Source organism: Euleptes europaea, chromosome 6 (assembly GCF_029931775.1).
Source record: "Euleptes europaea isolate rEulEur1 chromosome 6, rEulEur1.hap1, whole genome shotgun sequence".
NCBI classification, from domain to species: domain Eukaryota; kingdom Metazoa; phylum Chordata; class Lepidosauria; order Squamata; family Sphaerodactylidae; genus Euleptes; species Euleptes europaea.
The window spans coordinates 102,423,836-102,441,854 of record NC_079317.1 but is presented as its reverse complement, the minus strand read 5'-3'; the positions used below and the strand labels follow the sequence as shown (position 1 = coordinate 102,441,854).

General features: G+C 43.5%; 1 protein-coding gene across 1 annotated transcript in view; it reads right to left on the bottom strand.

Moving 5' to 3' along the window:
* Window positions 1-15,581, bottom strand: part of OSBP (oxysterol binding protein) — a 28,194-nt gene extending 12,613 nt beyond the window's left edge. The window contains exons 1-2 of the mRNA XM_056852211.1: window positions 15,223-15,581; window positions 4,201-4,409 (exon numbers count right to left, since the gene is read on the bottom strand). Coding sequence (XP_056708189.1) covers window positions 4,201-4,409; window positions 15,223-15,581 — 568 coding nt within the window. The remainder of the gene's footprint in view (window positions 1-4,200; window positions 4,410-15,222) is intronic.
* Window positions 15,582-18,019: the final 2,438 nt, after the last annotated feature.

Below are 18,019 nucleotides of genomic sequence, written 5' to 3'. Positions count from 1 at the left end.
TGGCCCGGCGCAGCAGCAGCCATTGTGTGATCCCCTTGATGACCCGCTGCCATGCAACCTGAGCAACCTTGGTCAGGCCTGGTGGTGGCAGCTGCTAGCAGATGACTTATGATGGCAACTTGCTACTGCACAACTCACCGTGCAGCTCACTTGGGTGACTTGCAGCAACACAACTTACATGACTTAGCTAGGCCACCACACAAATCACCCAAGCAACTAGCTACTGCACAGCTTATCCTGACTTTTCCTGTGGTGATGCTGTCAAGAAAAGGCTTTTCTGCCAAGAGAGGGTTGTTCTGTGCATGTAATAGGATTGCACTGTACAAAATGGTTTTACAAACTGGCTTGAATAAATGATTAGGGGCTGTGGTCTATACTGCTGTGTATAGCTTACAAGTAGGATCCTATTTATGTAATTTCTGTACCGCTTAATGTGTCATGTGAATACTTATGCTATGCTTTAGTTCTCTCTAGTGATTCCAGACTTCTAAAATCCTAATACATTGGTTACTGAATGGCCCATTTTGTTGATTTGCTGACTCACTTTGGGTAATCTGCCTTGAGTCCCTGTGAGAAAGGCAGACTATAAATAACACAAACGGAAGGAAGGATGAAGGGGGGGGGAGCAAATAAAGGTAGGCTGGTAGGTGGGTGGAAAGGAGAGAAGGAAGCGGAAAAAGGGGAGAAGCTATAGGGCAGTGATGGCAAATCTTTTAGAGACCGAGTGCCCAAACTGCAACCCAAAACCCACTTATTTATCGCCAAGTGCCAATACGGCAATTTAACCTGAATACTGAGGTTTTAATTTAGAAAAAACTACTCATACATTAACATATTTTACATTAAAAGAAAAACACAATAACAGAGCTTTCAATGATACAAACAACTTTTTCTTGAAAGGTAAAGGTTTGCATTTGGCATGCATCTCTCCAGGACTCGTCCTCTGCTCAGGCACAGGACATTATTGTACATAAGTAAACAATTATACTGTGCCTGAACCTCCTCAAGAAGTGCTTGAAAGTGTCAACAATTCAGAGCACGAGCCATGATGTAATTCACCATTTTTGTGACATCTTTGAGGACATCATCAAATTTTTTGAACAATTAATGTGATTTTTGCTGTTGTGTGCATGCTGATAATTTGTCTACCCTTGGCTCATACTTTGTAAGTTTGAGAGCAACACATGCAGCACTCAGGTCATCTGTTAGCCTGTTTCTGGTGTCAGATTTGATATAATTCAAAGCTGAAAGCAGCTGCTCACAAGCATAAGATGATCCAAACAAAGTAAGGAAAGCAATCCCAAGTGCTTTCATTGACTTAAAATTATTTGGCAGAGAATTCCACACTTTAAGGATTTCATTTTCAGAACTAACTGTGCTGTCCTTTGGCATCCCTTCTATCTTCTCAAGTGTTTCATGCAGGTCATAGAATTTATTTTTCCAGATAGAGCTTTCTTGAAATTCTATTAGCTCCATTTCCAGATTTTCTAAATCTAACCAGTGTAGGCAGGAGAGATCAAGTTCTTCAAATTTGGCTTTATCTGGAGAAGTAAGAAAACACAGGGTTGTCTCCATCTTATGGAACTGTAAAAATCTTACTGAAATTCACCTTTGCAGCTGCTACAATGCTAGAAAATTCCTTGTAGATTTCCTGATGGCTTGTAGGATTGTCTGCAAATGTTGTAATTTTCTAAATGCTTTTTTAGACGGGCGGGGCCCCAGACAAACTGAAGATGGGCGGGGGCCCCGCAGCTCAGCTGAGGGGGTGTGTGGCAAGGTGCTCGGCCACAGCCTCCCGGTCCAAACTGAAGAGGGCGGGGTCCTGACAAACAGCTGAGCTGCCCCGCAGCTCAGTTGAGAGGGGGGCATGGCAAGGTGCTCGTCCACAGCCTCCTGGTCCAAACTGAAGAGGGCGGGCCCCGACAAACAGCTGAGCTGCAGCCGCAGCTGAGAGGGAGGGCGCCAGCGCAGGCTTGGGGAGCATGGGCTTGGGGAGAAGGAGCACCGCCCTCAGCGCCCTCACCACGGCAACACGGCACAGCCCTAGGCAGACGCGACGGGTCCGCGCGTGCCCACAGAGAGGGCTTGGCGTGCCGGCTGCGGCACGCGTGCCATAGGTTCGCCAACACGGCTATAGGGACTGCCAAGGGGAAAGATGAAAGTGTGGGGAAGGAGATACAGAGGAAAGTGAAATATTCCCATAAGTCCTTGCATGTCCCTTGCTTGTACATAAAAAATGTAATTCATATTCACAAGATGGGGTGACAGCCACTGGATTGTGTGTGTGTTAAGTGCCGTCAAGTCGCTTCCGACTCATGGCGACCCTATGAATGAAAGTCCTCCAAAATGTCCTATCTTTGACAGCCTTGCTCAGATCTTGCAAATTGAAGGCTGTGGCTTCCTTTATTGAGTCAATCCATCTCTTGTTGGGTCTTCCTCTTTTCCTGCTGCCCTCAACTTTTCCTAGCATGACTGTCTTTTCCAGTGACTCTTGTCGTCTCATGACGTGACCAAAATACGATAGCCGCAGTTTAGTCATTTTAGCTTCTAGGGTCAGTTCAGGCTTGATTTGATCTATAACCCACTGATTTGTTTTTTTGGCAGTCCACAGAATCCGTAACACTCTCCTCCAACACCACATTTCAAAGGAATCTACTTTCTTCACTGTTAGATAGCTTTTATGAAAAGGCTGGACAAATTCAATTTTTAAAAATTGCCTCCTTTCCTGGTGTTTTCTTAGCCTAACAGTGAGGTGGGAAAAAAGGCTGAAAATGCAGTTTGGCTAAAATATAGCTAATATTTGCAACTTTGACACTTGAAAATGCAATTTGGCTAAAATATAGCTAATATTTGCAACGTTGACACTTAAGGACTAGTGATCTGACAAAATGGATGCTAACAGGGAGTGTGCCAGCCTCTGCTGCCTGATGGTGCTCTCTCTGTTATCAAGACAATGGGGGTTACCGCACTTTGTATTCCCAGCGATGTATTAAGAGTTTGAAAATATTATAAAAAACATCGCTTTAAAAGGGTTTTTGGATACTACGGCTTATAAATGGTTGGAAAACGTCTTCACAGTTAAAGGGGCCAAACAAAGCGCGAACAGTATTTTTTATAACATTTTCAAACTCTTAATACATTGCTGGGAATACAAGTGCGGTAACCCCCAAAAACTGAAATTCTCTGATGTAAATCTGCCAAATGCCTCTTTTCAGATCTCCATTCTATAGAACATTATGAAAATGTAACAAACTCTTCCAGCAGTAACTAGTGGAGCATTTTCCCCTTGTTTCCCTTTCTACAAAAAGCAAATATCTCCCAAACCAGGGAGGGATTTGTCCAGAAAGAAAACCTAGTTAAGGATTATTGCTCAAAATACGTTTCTAATACCAACTACCAGTAGTGCAATCCTCTAGGAAGACATGGAACTGAGGGCCCACAATCTCTTCAACACAAGGCAGTATTCCACACAGGGACGGTCACTTGACACTGCTCTTTGGGGTTCAGTTTACCTGATCAAATATATCAGCTACTGACAGACACTTGAGCTCAGCAGGCATCAGGTTTCAAAGTATGGCTCAGTCAACTGAGCACTATGAAAGGCAGCTTCAGTAGCGACTAAAGTGTGGTTTTGGCCTGCACAGGGTCTGAGGAGTCTGATGCTTAAAAAGGAAGCCCATTTTTCAGAAGCCTCATATTAAAGTACAGGATCCGTAGGCTGCTTGTTGCTTTGGTATGACAAACACATAATTCAAAGGACGCTGAGCAATTTGAGTATCAGGCATTTGGCAGAAGTCCTCTCCCCAAGGAGTTTAAATAGGATGGAACAGGACAAACTAGAAGACATGTTCACTCATATGAATAGTGTCAGATGCTTAGAATAGACCAGACATTGTTATCCATAGGACTTAAACCCTATACATGTTTCAGGCATGGGGTTTCAAAGTGCCCCAATTTTACAAACTGAAAGAGGGCAAAGAGGGGGGAGAGGAGAGAGAAGAGAAGAGAGAAAAATCCACACTAGCTTGGTGAGGCCTCAGCCGCTTCCTACTTGCACTGCTGCTAATAGCCAACACCAAACCTGCCTGTTTCAAGAGAATGAATGTAAGAATAGAGAGACTTTCCTTCCCCCATGAGCCACTGCTGCCCTTCCCCCTCCGTACCTTGGTTCATATGTATTGCCCCAGCTGTGCCCTTTACCTGACTCTGCCAGCATCTTCACTGCTTTGGCCTTGGCCAGCTCCAGGGCTGTGACCCAGCGCTGCCTCTCAACTTCTGAGCTGGCTTTCAAATGGTAGGTCTGTGCCCCTCCATTGGAAATGATAAAATTGCAGGAGTCCTCTACAGTGATATTGGCAGTGGCCAGGTTGATGGTACCACGGCAGGTGTGCCGCATCTCTGCCTTGGATCTGTAAGCAAGAACATTGGGGGGGGGGGGACACCAAGCAAGTAAAAGATATTAGAGGCCTGATGAAGACATGTGAGAAAAGAAGCACCAAACTCCCTTCTAGAACAGACAACCAGCATCCCCACATGGTCTTCCCCTTTCCTAGACAATACAGAAAGACAAGCCAACACCAGCAAATCCCCCACAACACTATGCTGTCTGATCTGAAAAAGGCTGCTATTATCCCCCACATGCAGAAGGTTCCAGAAAGTTTATGTCTGCCAGCTCCAGAAAGAGAATCAACATCATACAAGCAGGGGGCTCCCAAGGAATCCTAAGAATGAGACATCAATCAACAAGGCAGGTTTTAAGGTTTTAAACCAATGGAGGATTGGCTGAAACAACAAATCTATGTACATTTTCAGGAGATGTTCAGACTTCCAGCTAAAGGGGCTGGGAATGCCAGCAGCAATTCTGCAGCTCAGTAAAGGAAGAGAGTCAGTAATAGGCTCACTCTAGACTGTCTACAGTTTATTCCCTCCTTTTACATACTTTTGGTCATCTAATGTTTGAGTCCCTCTTGTGCTCTCACTAATTCCCAAGTTTCACTGTTTTGATTCACAAAACAATTGCTTCCTTTCCCCCTCCCATCGACCTTGTTAGCCTTTTTGGTGCTACCAAACTAACGGAGAGCTGATTTAATTCTTTAAGCTCAGCACAGGTTTGCCAACTGAAACTGAACCATGCTTTTATTAGCATTTTAAAGGACCCCCCTTTCAAACCTATTATTTGCCTTTTCAAGATTAATGGAGACTATGCTCTTAGCCTTGTCTGTTTTAGCCCCAAACCCATGGCAGAGATAAGACTTAAACGCAAGATCAGAATCTTTCTATTTTTATTTATTTATTTAGATTTGTACCCACCCTTTTCCAACTACTCAGGCTCAGGGTGGCTAGACAAACAGCCCAGTGAGTGGCAACACTATTCTTAGGCTGTATTTCATCAAGCTACAGCTAGGAGGAAATCCCATGGATGAATCATTTCCCATATATAAAATTGTTCTACATATAGAAAACTAGGGATCAGGAAAGAAATTCTAGCACAGCATTCTGCCTGACATGTTATTTCTCTATGTGCATTCTCCTGGGAGGGGGGGGGTAATCATGCAAGCTGTATGAAATGGTACAGTTTCACTATGCAACTTATAAACTAGAGAGGCTCTTATTCTCCAAATTAGACCACACTTGCTTTCCCTTTTGGTCATCTAATTTCCAAGTTCTGCCTCTGCACATTCCAAAGGTCATAAAAATACTCTGGCCATCAAATGTATAGAGCTTGCCCAATGTATGCCAAACACACACGAGTTATTCACAGAGTTATAGGTGCTTGCATTGGGAAAGTATTAAAGTGTTGAAATTTATTACTGAACAAGCCATTTATACCTAGCTTTCCAATGTTTTGCAATACTGAAAAAACTAAATTTGCTAAATAAAAAACTAAATTTGCTAAATTAGGCACTCCCCAACACATGAAAAATGCGAAGGAATTTTCAGACTAGCCTGATCTCATCAGACGTTAAGCAGGGTCGACCCTGGCTAGTGATTGGAAGGGAGACAGATCTCCAAGGAATACCAGAGTTGTGACGCAGAGGCAGGCAATGGCAAACCACCTCTGAATGTCTCATAGTAAAAGGAAGCCTGATGACTTTAAAAGTATGAAAACAAGGCATTTTAACCTCTCCACCTCAGAAACATAGAAAATAATTAAGAATTGAAGCAATGGGATTTAGCACTGCTAGAACTATAGTCTCTGACTGAAAAGAGAGGGAGAAAGAGAGAAGAGGCATCTAGGAACATAGATTTTTAAATGGGACAATTCTGTACTAGGACTGCCACAAAGAATTTAATAAAGATTCGATTATCTGACTGGTCAAAATACTGTTTAAGAATTTTTAAATCAAACTGTATTTATCGACCTCAAGCAGGTTCCCTGGAGAGGTGGCATAGAAATTTCAAACTAGCAAAAAGATACTTTAATCATCAAGATTGCTACTTTTACAAAAATAAACTATTTCTCAGGAAGAAACTGCATTAATTTTTTTATTGTAGTGCTTTATTGTAATTTTTAACAATGTCAAGGAAGGACTCTAACAGCACATCCCTGAGCCTCGAGGGCATTAGCAGCCCCAGCACCGGCGTGGAGGCTCGCACACTGGTTGCCGCCATGGCAGCGATGCCCTGGAATGTCGGTGGGGCTTCCGCCGGCGTCCCGCTGGTGTAAAGGACCGCACCAGCGTTCCGGGGGGCGTTCTGGCATCCTGGGAGGCGTTCCCGGGGCGTTCTGGGGGGAGAGCTGTTGTTAGGCAGCCTCCTGTCCCCCTTTGCCCTGGGTACACCAGCAGCGAGAAGAGCGAGGCTGCACCTGCTTTTTAGCAGGCGCATCCTTGCTTTTCTCTATGGGTAGAAAAGCCCCATTTAAAATTTAAAAAGCCTTTAAAAGGCTTTTAAAAAGTTTTCAGTGCCAGTGAAACGGGTTAGGAGGCGCTGCAGTGGCGTCACCTCCCCACCGTTCCCCCACGCCGAAAGCTGAGGAATTCGCTGTAAAAGTGCAAATGCTTCACTGAATGGAATTCCTTTGGTTTTTATTCAGAAATAGGTCAGCCTATCTTTTCCAAGTGTTTTTAAAAACAAATTTCAGAATAGAAATAGAGCAAAGCAGGGTGGATAAAAATAAATGATTTTTTAAAAATAAAAAATAGGATTTTTATTTTAATCAGATTTTTTTTATTTAAATCAGATTTTCTAAATAAAAAGCAATTTGAGGAAAAATCTATCAAGATATAGTTTTCTATTTAAGATATATTATACTCCAAAGGTTATTTATCATGAAATAAGGATTCATTTTTAATTATGTAGCATGAGGTTTATATTCAAGCAATGTTTAATTTTTTGGGGTAAATGAATTCAATTAATCCATTCACAATGTCATGCTCTTCCAGAGGTTTCTGTAAATTATTTTGGGCAATTCTTCTATCTATAAGATATTATCTCAGATGCTTGGTTTTGCAGTTCTCAAAACTGTGAATTTGTGTCTGCAGAGATAATATGCCTCTTCTTTACAGCAAAAATGTTACACAATAAACCTACAGATTTGAGAAAAAGACCTTAATCCCATTGTTCCCTTGCAAATCTATGTACACAGAATCAAACCCCCTACCTCTTAAGTGCTAGGTTTCAAGAAGTTGAAATAACAGAAGATTGTTTGGAGTGGGATAGATCTGCACAAGGAACGAAGTGTGAAGAGGGAGGGGCAAGCAGTAAAAATGAAAGTGAAACCTTTTGAGCAGAATACTCCACAAGTCCTGGGATCTTTGTTTGTCTAGCCTGAGGTTTATCATATTACTCTCTCCCTGGAGGAGAAAATCTATAATGGCACCAGGCCGTACAAGAGACCCAGTTTGGGAAAATTTTAATGAAGTTCGTCTTCTTATGGATAAGGCAGGCATGCATGCAAAACGCAAATACTGCAGCAAAGAAATGCAAGGCCGGGTGGTCCGAATGAAACTGGAGATAGATAATTATGAAATTATTGCGAGGTGAACTCTGTATTTCTAATAGTATAACCAAATCAGTAATTTTTTTATATAACTGTAAAATTAATCTGAAAAGTTATTACTCTAAAAATGAAACCTTCAACTGGTTGTAAATATTAAGATTATACCAGCAAGAATGAGTTTTTATGTAGAAAACCATGATTTAAATCTAGTCTTACTGACTAGTGATTTAAATGGTGATTTAAATCAATTTGATTTAAATCAACCCTGAAGCTAAGCAAACAGCTGCTATTAAAAAAGAAGAGTCAGTCTTTAAAGCAATTACGCTAAATATTCAGTATGCCAATTATCTCTGTCATAGAGATGCCGTTACAGCAGGTAGCCAGTAGGAAGTTTTTTCTATTTTGCTAGGTGTGTCCCTGATTGCTGAAGGTATAAATGGGCAAACAGCTCTCTCCTGTAGTCTTGCTTATAAATGAAAGGGCATTCTTGGCTTCATGGAATACCTGACAATATTTGAGCATTGTCAAAAAACAGAGGGTGAATTGTCTGATCAACTGGTTGGTGTGCTAACCCTACTCTTGATGAGGTTTATAATCCTAGATTATGAATCAATGTCCTCCAAAACGTCCTATCATTAATAGCCTTGCTCAGGTTTTGCAAACGAAGGGCTGTGGCTTTATTTATAGAGTCAATCCATCTACAAGACTCCAAAGTCCAAGTACAATCTTTGACCTAACTGATTAGGCGATGAGAATGTGGAGAGAAGGACCTCTGGACAGGCATGTTGTAATTCATTCCAGTCCTTGCTTTTCTCAGCACTCCTTAAAGTCAGTCTATGGCTGGTGCCCTGCCAGGTCTGCACAGTCACCAAGCGTATTAGCAAGTGCATGCTTTCCGCCTACTTCTGTGCTCATAAATCAACACACACACACGCACGCCCCAGCAGTGCAAGGCCCAAGTTGCCTAGGCACTGACTCGGTGCAAGGAAGAACCATCTTTCCACTGCAAGGCTGAATAACAATGCATGGTCAACAAGGAACATGCCCCACTTGAGGCTGGCACACAAGCACTACCAGCATGTACCACTAGACATGCCATCGGTAATTTGCTCCCCTGGAGTCTGGGAAGACAGTAATTAGACATTTCACTCTCCCAGCTGGCTGAGTCTACCTGGGAAATATGAGCCTGGATTGCCAGCTATTCTTATCCTCTTGAGAGTCTTGTTACTTTATGAATAATACAGACTGTACGTTAGGAACCCGGCTAAAAGCAGCCACCTCTGTTCAATTACAGGATGGCTCCTGTAGCCTACTAAATACATTCCCTTGTGCAAAAACTTTAGCATCCCTTGCTATATGGTCAGGAAAACTGCAGGAGACCAAATGTCCATTAAACTTTCAGGGACTTTCTGAACTGGGCACTAACAGAGAAGAGCCACCAGCTGGATCTGTGGGAGGAAGAGGAAGTGTCTGAACTGTGCCATCATCAAGACTTGCAGCCAGTAAAAAAAGGGAAATGTTCCCCAGAAAAGACAGCTACTGATGGAGGCATTGGTAAGGGGGCATCCAACACTGTTGAGCTGGCTTCAAGGGATTCAAAGTCCTAGACAGCAAACTGGGCTACAAGGGGACTTGCTGTTTAGCATCCCTTGTTATATTCATTGTAAGCATTAATTATTGTAAGGACCACAAAAATTCATAAAATTATAGTATTTCCCCCTCAAGAGATAAGTTTAGCACATTTTTATTCAGGAAATGGCCAAGCTGGCCTCACAATTACAGTGTTTTACATACACCACACTCAAGAACCTTCAGTGTTCCTGCCATATCCTTTAGATTGAGGGCCATGGGGTTACTGCATGCAACCCTCCTAAGGGAAGGCTCACTCCATGACCTTCACACAGCATGAAGTACCACAAGGCTGAACTGACTGTATATTTAACTAAAAGATACATCTCATCTGTGATTTCAAGCTTGTTAGAGAAAAAAATAGTTTAAAGAAGGTCTGGTTTCTAAAAGGGAGGAACAAGAAATGCAGAACACTAAGAGCACTGTATGTCTACTCTACAAATATGTTTACAATTGCTAAATTGTTACAGCTCCTATCCAAGGAATCCTGGAAGCTCAAGCAACATGAAGAGTCTACAGCTCTGAGAGCAAATTTGCAGTACCCTCACAAAACTAGACCCCAAAATTCTTAACCCCATTGAAATTGGCTTAAATGTGTACTGTAGAGATTACTGAAGTGAGACACTGAACATCTCGGAGGAGCCGGTGATTCTGGATAGAGGGGAAAATTGAACATGGTTTTTTAGTAAACAGGCAGTTTACTGTTAACCTATCTGTCAGAAACTCAAAGTCATCAACATAATATCCCTAAACCTCAAAGTGCCATCAGGACATAGCTCTTTAAATATAGAAAAACCTAGGCCAGCAGAGGGAAACGAAATTAAACACACACTCCAAGATGTCATACCATCACATATTTAGGTAGTAAGCATTACCTCCTTTGTACTGAAAGATTCCAGAACAGCTCAACAGATCTACACAAACAATACTTTTTGAAATACAGGAGCATAATTTTTGGCCTTTGGTCTTGAAGGCCACATGCTTTTTGTACAGGAGAATTACATCTGCCTAGAGACAAGAGATAGATTTTTGTTTACTTGACTCTGCACACTTTTAAGAACATTAATTAAGCAGTGTCGCAGGCCCCAACATATGATCAGGATTTTGGTATGAAAGCATGTCCCATTAGGCTTCATAAAGACGGAAATGTGTTACAAAGATGATGTCACTTCATAAACTGGAACACCTGTGACAGTATCAAGCCCAAGGCTAGTACCTTGCTATGCTGTAGAAGCAACCCAAGGTTCTGCTATTGTAATCATTTAATACTACTGTCCCAGCTGAAGGTCACAGCTGCAGGAGTGCTCAGCTGATTAAGCAAAACATACAGCTGGACAAGGAATGATAGACAAGGTCATATCCACTAACCACTGCAGATGGCAGTCAAGTGCATAGTACTGCTTATAAGGCCTATTGATGAACTACTGACTGACCAAGTTATGGTTTATTTATAGAATGCTTTAGCCAAAGGATGCTGGAACCGTAGTTGACTGGACCAGCACATCTACAAGATAAATAGCTCTGATAAAGGCTCTGAAAAGGTATAAATAGAGACCTTTCTCTGACTACAGGTTAGAGAAGATCCTGATGGTCTAAACCTATTGACCTATGGACTTCCTCCATCTACCAAAGATGTAAAACCTTGGCAGCCTAATTCTTGTGTGAGTTAGGAACCTGATTCTTACGTGAATTAGGAACAATCATTTATTCTTGTCTCTAAATCTGGAGAACTCTCACAGAGAGAGGTATTATGCCACATAGTCTGTCTCTCTGAAGACTGATTGTCTGGAATAACTGTCTGTACAATGCTTCATCCTGAATATGTGATGAAGGCTCTTATACTCTAAGGATTATAAGGGTATGGATCTTACCATATTTGAATATGGTGACATTGAGAGCTCATTTGTTCTAACAAGACTAATGTCTTCTCATAAGGTCTATGCTTTATACAGACTTCCTAGTTCTGACAGACAAGATGTAAGTGCAGCTTCTCTAAGAAGCCCACTACCAGAGCATATTCCAGGGGTTTCTCTACACAAGGAGGAAGCACTGAATATATACTCTGCAGTCAGTTCTAAGACTGAGGTCTCACACAGAACTGTCTGACATACACATGCATACACAAACATGCATTACAATGGCTAACACATAGAATTACTCCAATTGGAATACATATAATTGGAATCCATGGATGGAGATCCATGGAGCCTTAAGCTCTTAAACTGAACTATACTCAGTACTCTCTAAAGATTGGCACTGTCAGAGAGATTGGCCAAACAGAGTTTATACTCTACACATAATGTTAAGTTTTACACATAGCTTCAAATACTGATTAATTACAGTATAGCAAAACCATCAAGGTGGCTCTTAGCTATACAGCAACGCTTACAGCAATGCATACTCAAAGATGGCTTTGACATAGCCTTTTCTAATCTGAACATAGGCTTCAGACCCATAAATGTCAAACATATAGAGACTCTATGGTCTCATGCCTTCAGTCACAAACAGACTGCTGGAAGAGCTACAGTATCAGCTCTAACATGAAACTATGGAACCAAAGAGATCTCTCCTACCTTTACAACTACTAAAGGCATTGAAATAACGGAGTAATACTTAGAGAATACCTGAAGGAAATCTAACTATTCTAAGTGAACTTATAGAATCTTTACAGAAACTCTGCAATGACATGACTGGGTAAAGTATGTCTTATATTTAAATAATTTGAATTAGAATACTTATTCAATGCACTAACCATTATTTTACAAGATTTCTGTAAACTGTATTATTTCCTGAATGAAATATATACTTGGGAAACTCTTATATAGTCATAAGAGATTGTTGATATTACTAATATTGCTTGCATTCATAAAATAACATGACTGTTCCTGTTGAACTAATTAATATAATTTTTATTTCTGTAACCATTTACATGAATATACTTTATGTGAAATAAATAGTATTTTTATTCATATATTCTTTTCATATTTTTACTGGAACAATTCAATAGAAAGTCTATCTCGCAAGAGGTGGAAAGTGTTGATCCCTGCTTAGTGGGTAACGGGCTGAATAGATACAGATCCCTTTTTAGGAAGGGGTCGATTCTAGGAGCTGGGTTGCTTTAACGGCACGGACCGCGACAGCAGGATCTCTCATTCAAAGGCTAAGGCTGAAATCCTATGCACAGTTATATGAAAATGAGTCCCTTTGAACGACGTGGAGCTTACTTTAGAATAAACATGAATAGCACTGGGCTTCAGGTGTTCACAGCTTTCTGGAAGCAAGGACTAGCATTTATAGGGTAGAAGAGTGTTCAAGTTTGAGATGGAAAGTAAAAGTCCATTCTGTTTGGTTGGTAGAGTTGAATATTTGTAATTTGAAATGGAACACATTGCAGAGCTCTAAAAACTGTAGAAAATAAACGTTCTACGCATATGTTTTGATGAACATGTCTAGGCTTGGGTCGGCGTTTCCACCATGAAACTACTCCTGTCTTCCTCACATGCTTTCACTACCAAAAGCCACAGATTAAGTTTCACGAACAGGGGACTGAACCCAATGCTTTCTATGGCAAGAACAGTACATGTTGGCCCTCAATTTTGACTAGTTAGTATATTTCTAAAGAAACACTGTATAAAGCCAGCGTGGTGTAGTGGTTAACAGCGGTGGTTTGGAGCAATGGACTCTGATCTGAAGAACCGGGTTTGATTCCCAGTCCTCCACATGAGCGGCGGAGGCTAATCTGGTGAACTGGATTTGTTTCCCCACTCCTACACATGAAGCCAGCTGGGTGACCTTGGGCTAGTCACATTTCTCTTCGAGCTCTCTCAGCCCCACCTACCTCACAGGGTGTCTGTTGAGGGAAGGGGAAGGTGATTGTAAGCCGGTTTGAGTCTTCCTTAAGTAGTAGATAAAAGTCAACTCTTATTATTATTGTTGCTGGAATAAGTTTCTATTATATTAAGGATCTTTAGTACTAGTGAAAATGGACCTTTTCTAGGGTCAGTAACAATGTCTATGACAACCAGTTTCATTTGATGCTTCTCTAGTTCATGTATTACACTCAGACCCTAGGTCTTTCAAACCGAAGTAATCAACTAGTTTATGACAGCTCATAAGGTGTATCACATCCACAGGGCCACCATTATTTCATTTTTAAAAAGTAGATCTAGCACAGCACACAGTACCAAAAGGACCTGTGTCCCAAGTGACATCAAACGTCATGCTAGAATGCCTCTCTCAGAAATAGGACAATGGCTGCAAAGGACATGTGCCCCAGAAATGTTGCAGGTAATATGGAGACTGACTTGACAAGCACTGTCTGCGGTGGCTATGAAGGCAAGCAAAATAATACAACCACACAACTGAGGAGGGAAACCTCAAGGCTGTGCCATTTCACACTGCTCCTAAGAGCTGACAGGCCTGGATTCGCCATTAAAAACACTCACTCCATCTAGCAAATTAGCTGGAAGGGGCTGTGTGAGCTAGGATACCATTGAACTTTCTGCCACTGTTTTCTATATATGTTTTTTGTATACCCACTCTTCTCAGCTGTGACCTTCATTCCATAATGATGATTCTGAAATGACTGGTTTCACGTATGCCTTTATATATGATTGCCAAAGTTTCAGGGATGTGGACTCCTAGACTTAGAGTTCTTGTGGAGACATATATATACATACATACATAACCACACGGAGGAGGTGGGGAGAAAGAAAAGCTACGCAAAGAAGAAGAAGAGTTGGGTTTTTATATGCAGACTTTCTTCACCACTTAAGGCAGAATCAAACCAGCTTACAATCACCTTCCCTTCCCCTCCCCACAACAGACACCCTGTGAGGTAGGCGAGGCTGAGAGAATGTGACTTGCCCAAGGTCACCCATCTGGCTTCGTGTGGAGGAGCGGGGGAACAAATGCAGTTCACCGCATTAGCCTCCGCCGCTCACGTGGAGGAGTGAGGAATCGAACCTGGTTCTCCAGTTCAGAATCCACCGCTCCAAACCACTACACCGTGCTGCCTATAGAGCGCAAAGAAGTGAAAGAGGAGAGTACAATGAAGGCTCGAGAAAGTTGGCGCTGCTGCACGCTGCTAAAGGGAAAACGAGTGTTAAAAAAATGCCCGTAAGTTATCTACTGGAACAATAGATTGTAGAATCATATCAAAAACAGAAACAGGACTATTGTGTGAGTTCTGAAAAATGTTTGGTGATAAAATCCGCATGTTTATTGAAAATGGGTTACATCTTTTACATGACGGAATAGTAAACTTAAAGCTGAAAGTCAGCTTCTATGCCATTTTTGATTTCTTATAACGCACTTTATAGTTATTTGCCCTTTCTATTGTTACTGTTGTGATTTTTTGATAGTTTGACAATAAAAACATGAAATAATAATAATAATAAAAAAATGCCCGTAAGAACGAAGACCCCTAAAGGAGAAGCGGCTCCTCAAGTGGCGCCACGTGGCAAGGAAGTACCCCGAGGAGGAGGCGGCTGCCGCTGCCCTTTGGCTTCTCGGCCAATAGCAGGGCGAGGGGGGAGTCCAAGGGAGGGCGACCCTGCCTAGCCCCAAGCCCCCAACCAGAAGCCGGAGGGAGGGACCCTGGGAGGGGGCGGGGCCAACCACGGTTCCCCGCGGGAGGGGCGTGGCCTCACCTGTAGTAGCTCAGGAGCCCGTTGCTCAGCACGAACCAGCGCCGCTGATACCCTTTGATGTAATTGGTCCATTTGAAAAGCCAGCCCTCGCGGGCTGACCCGGAAGCGGAGCCGGTCGACACGGAAGCGGAAGAGGAGCTCCCCCCTGAAGCGCCTGTCACCCCCCCGGGGGCCGGTCCCCCAGGGCCCAACGTGCCTCCTTCTCCTCTGGCGGCACTGCCGCCGCCGCCGGGCCCGGGCGAGGGCAGCGGAGTCGTCGGGCCGGGCCCACAGGGGTTCCCCGGGCCGGAGGCGCTGGGGCCGGCCGCTCCGCCGGGCGCTGTCCCGGAGCCGGGCCCCGCGGCTCGCAACTCCGACATCGCGCAGAGCGGCAGCTAGGCCGCCGCCCCGCCCCCCTCGCGCGAGCCCCAACCGCCTCCGCCAACGGGAGCCGAGGAGCCACCGGCGGCCGAGCGCCTCCCCCCCTCCCCCCAACGGGACGCGTCGCGCCGTCACCCACCGGCCCGCCTCATTAGCTGCGACGCCCACTCCAGGGGCTGGAATCCCGCCTGGCGCCGCCCCGCAGCCGGCGGTTACTGGCCCAAACATCCCCGTAGGGCGGGACGCGTCTGTGCATTGGACGGCGTGCCCGCTTGGGTTTTTTTTTTATCGCCGTTCCTATTGGTCGCCTCTCCTGCCTTTTCTAGGTCACAGCCAATTAGGTTGCCGATGTGTGTGTGTGTGCGGGGGGGGGGGGACGGTTAATCGAACCGTCACGGAACGAAGACCGTTGGTTCGAGGCGAGTGACCGTTGAGGCTGGGCGATCGTGTTTGAGGAAGGGGATTCCCGGAAGTATCCGGATATCGAAAGGCCTTCACTCTTGCGCGTGTCAACGCCTTACCTCCAGCTCTCCTGGAAGGCAGGTATCTCCGCACTCCCTTTCATCAACGATGAAAAGAAAATTTGTAGCTGTGGCTTAAACCAGATAGACTCCATTTATCATATTTTATTGGAATGTGAAATGCTAGCGGACCTACGTACTAAATTTTTAATGCCATCAATTTTGGATAGGAACTCTCCCCCCCACTCTCTGATCAGACTTTTACTGAACGGGTATGATCCAGAAACTACAGAAATAGTAGCCATGTTTTTGAAGCAAGCTCTAATGATAAAAATCAAACAAAAAATATAATAGCTGCTATTCCGGTTACTTGTAGAAACTAGTTTTCTATATATACCTTATATCCACTGTACTCCGGCATACCTCATTTTAATCATATCTATTGCTACATTGCGATATTGATGTTTTATCATTTGCCAAATTCTGGAATACCTTGTACAATTTGTTATGCCAATAAAGGTTTTTGAATTTGAATTTGAATCAACGACCATGCCCATGCAGAACAGAGAAAGTGGAAACAATAGAACATGTTCTGCTGCAATGTCCCTTCTACAACGACATAAGATCGCAGTACATTCTCCCCATATTGTCATCCTTTCCTGGTAGATCGGAAGAAGCTAAAGTTTCCCTTCTCTTAGCCTTTCCTTTCCTTTTATCCTGTTCCCAACCTTTTTTTGACCAGGGACCACTAGGACTTTTTTGTTCGGTGCAGGGACCCCAAGGTTCAAAATAAAAATTCCTGGAATTTGAAAATAAACTTCAATCATAACTGTTAGGTAAAGGTCCCCTGTGCAAGCACCGGGTCATTCCTGACCCATGGGGTGACGTCACATCCCGACGTTTCCTAGGCAGACTTTGTTTGCGGGGTGGTTTGCCAGTGCCTTCCCCAGTCATCTTCCCTTTACCCCCAGCAAGCTGGGTCCTCATTTCACCGACCTCGGAAGGATGGAAGGCTGAGTCAACCTTGAGCCGGCTACCTGAAACTGACTTCCGTTCTTAGTTCTCGTGGACCCCTGGGGGTCCATGGACCCCTGGTTGGGAACCAGTGCCTTAGAAGCTCCTTGATCCATTGATCTTGAGCAGCATATATCTAGTGTTGGAGGGATATAAGGACTGAAACAAATCTTGCCGCTGGCAATGTAGCCTTGGGGTCCCTGTCGCTTAGTGAAAAAGGCATTATGTCAGTCTCAGAGGCATTGGATTTGTATATTAAAAGGGGGGAAATATAGCGCGATCGAAGTTCCTCGTCAAAGCGGCCTTCCAAAAGGGCATGGGCTAATGAGTCAATAGAGCCAGAAGAGCAAGGGCAGATCCTGTCTGAGTATGGTATATTCAGAATTCTGCATTACCATAGAAGGGTTAGCATTCAATCTAGCCAAGCAAAAAGCTCTACAGAGACGAGGAGTTGTCAGATAATATGTATAGGCAGGCAGACCACGTGGAGGGGGTATTCCGAAGAACTGGGATGAACAGACGCGACGAGCACGCAAAGTAGTGCTCGGGAGAGAACCACTCAATTAGCCAAATTTTGCCTCCGGTCTAGTGGGATTCGTAAACTGATTGAAAATCTTTCCCCATAGAAGATTTTTTCCTCCTCTTCTTCAGATCATCCACCTCAGCATCATCAACTTTTATTATTTTAACCTAACTTTGATTTTCATTCAGAGCTGATATTGTATCGAAATATAACTTGACTGGTTCAATGACATTGTACCCCTGTGGCCTGCTCCAGTGCATGTTTGTTGGGTCGACATACTAATTCCCAGGTGCGCTCATTGGATCTCAGCCTCAATTCATGTTCTGGATCCAGTCAACTCAGGTTGCCAGTCAACTCAGTCCTAAACACTTAAGTCCAATTCATTTCAACGGGACTTGCTGCTGCTCTGGCTTAAGATCACACACAGCCTGTGACAGCG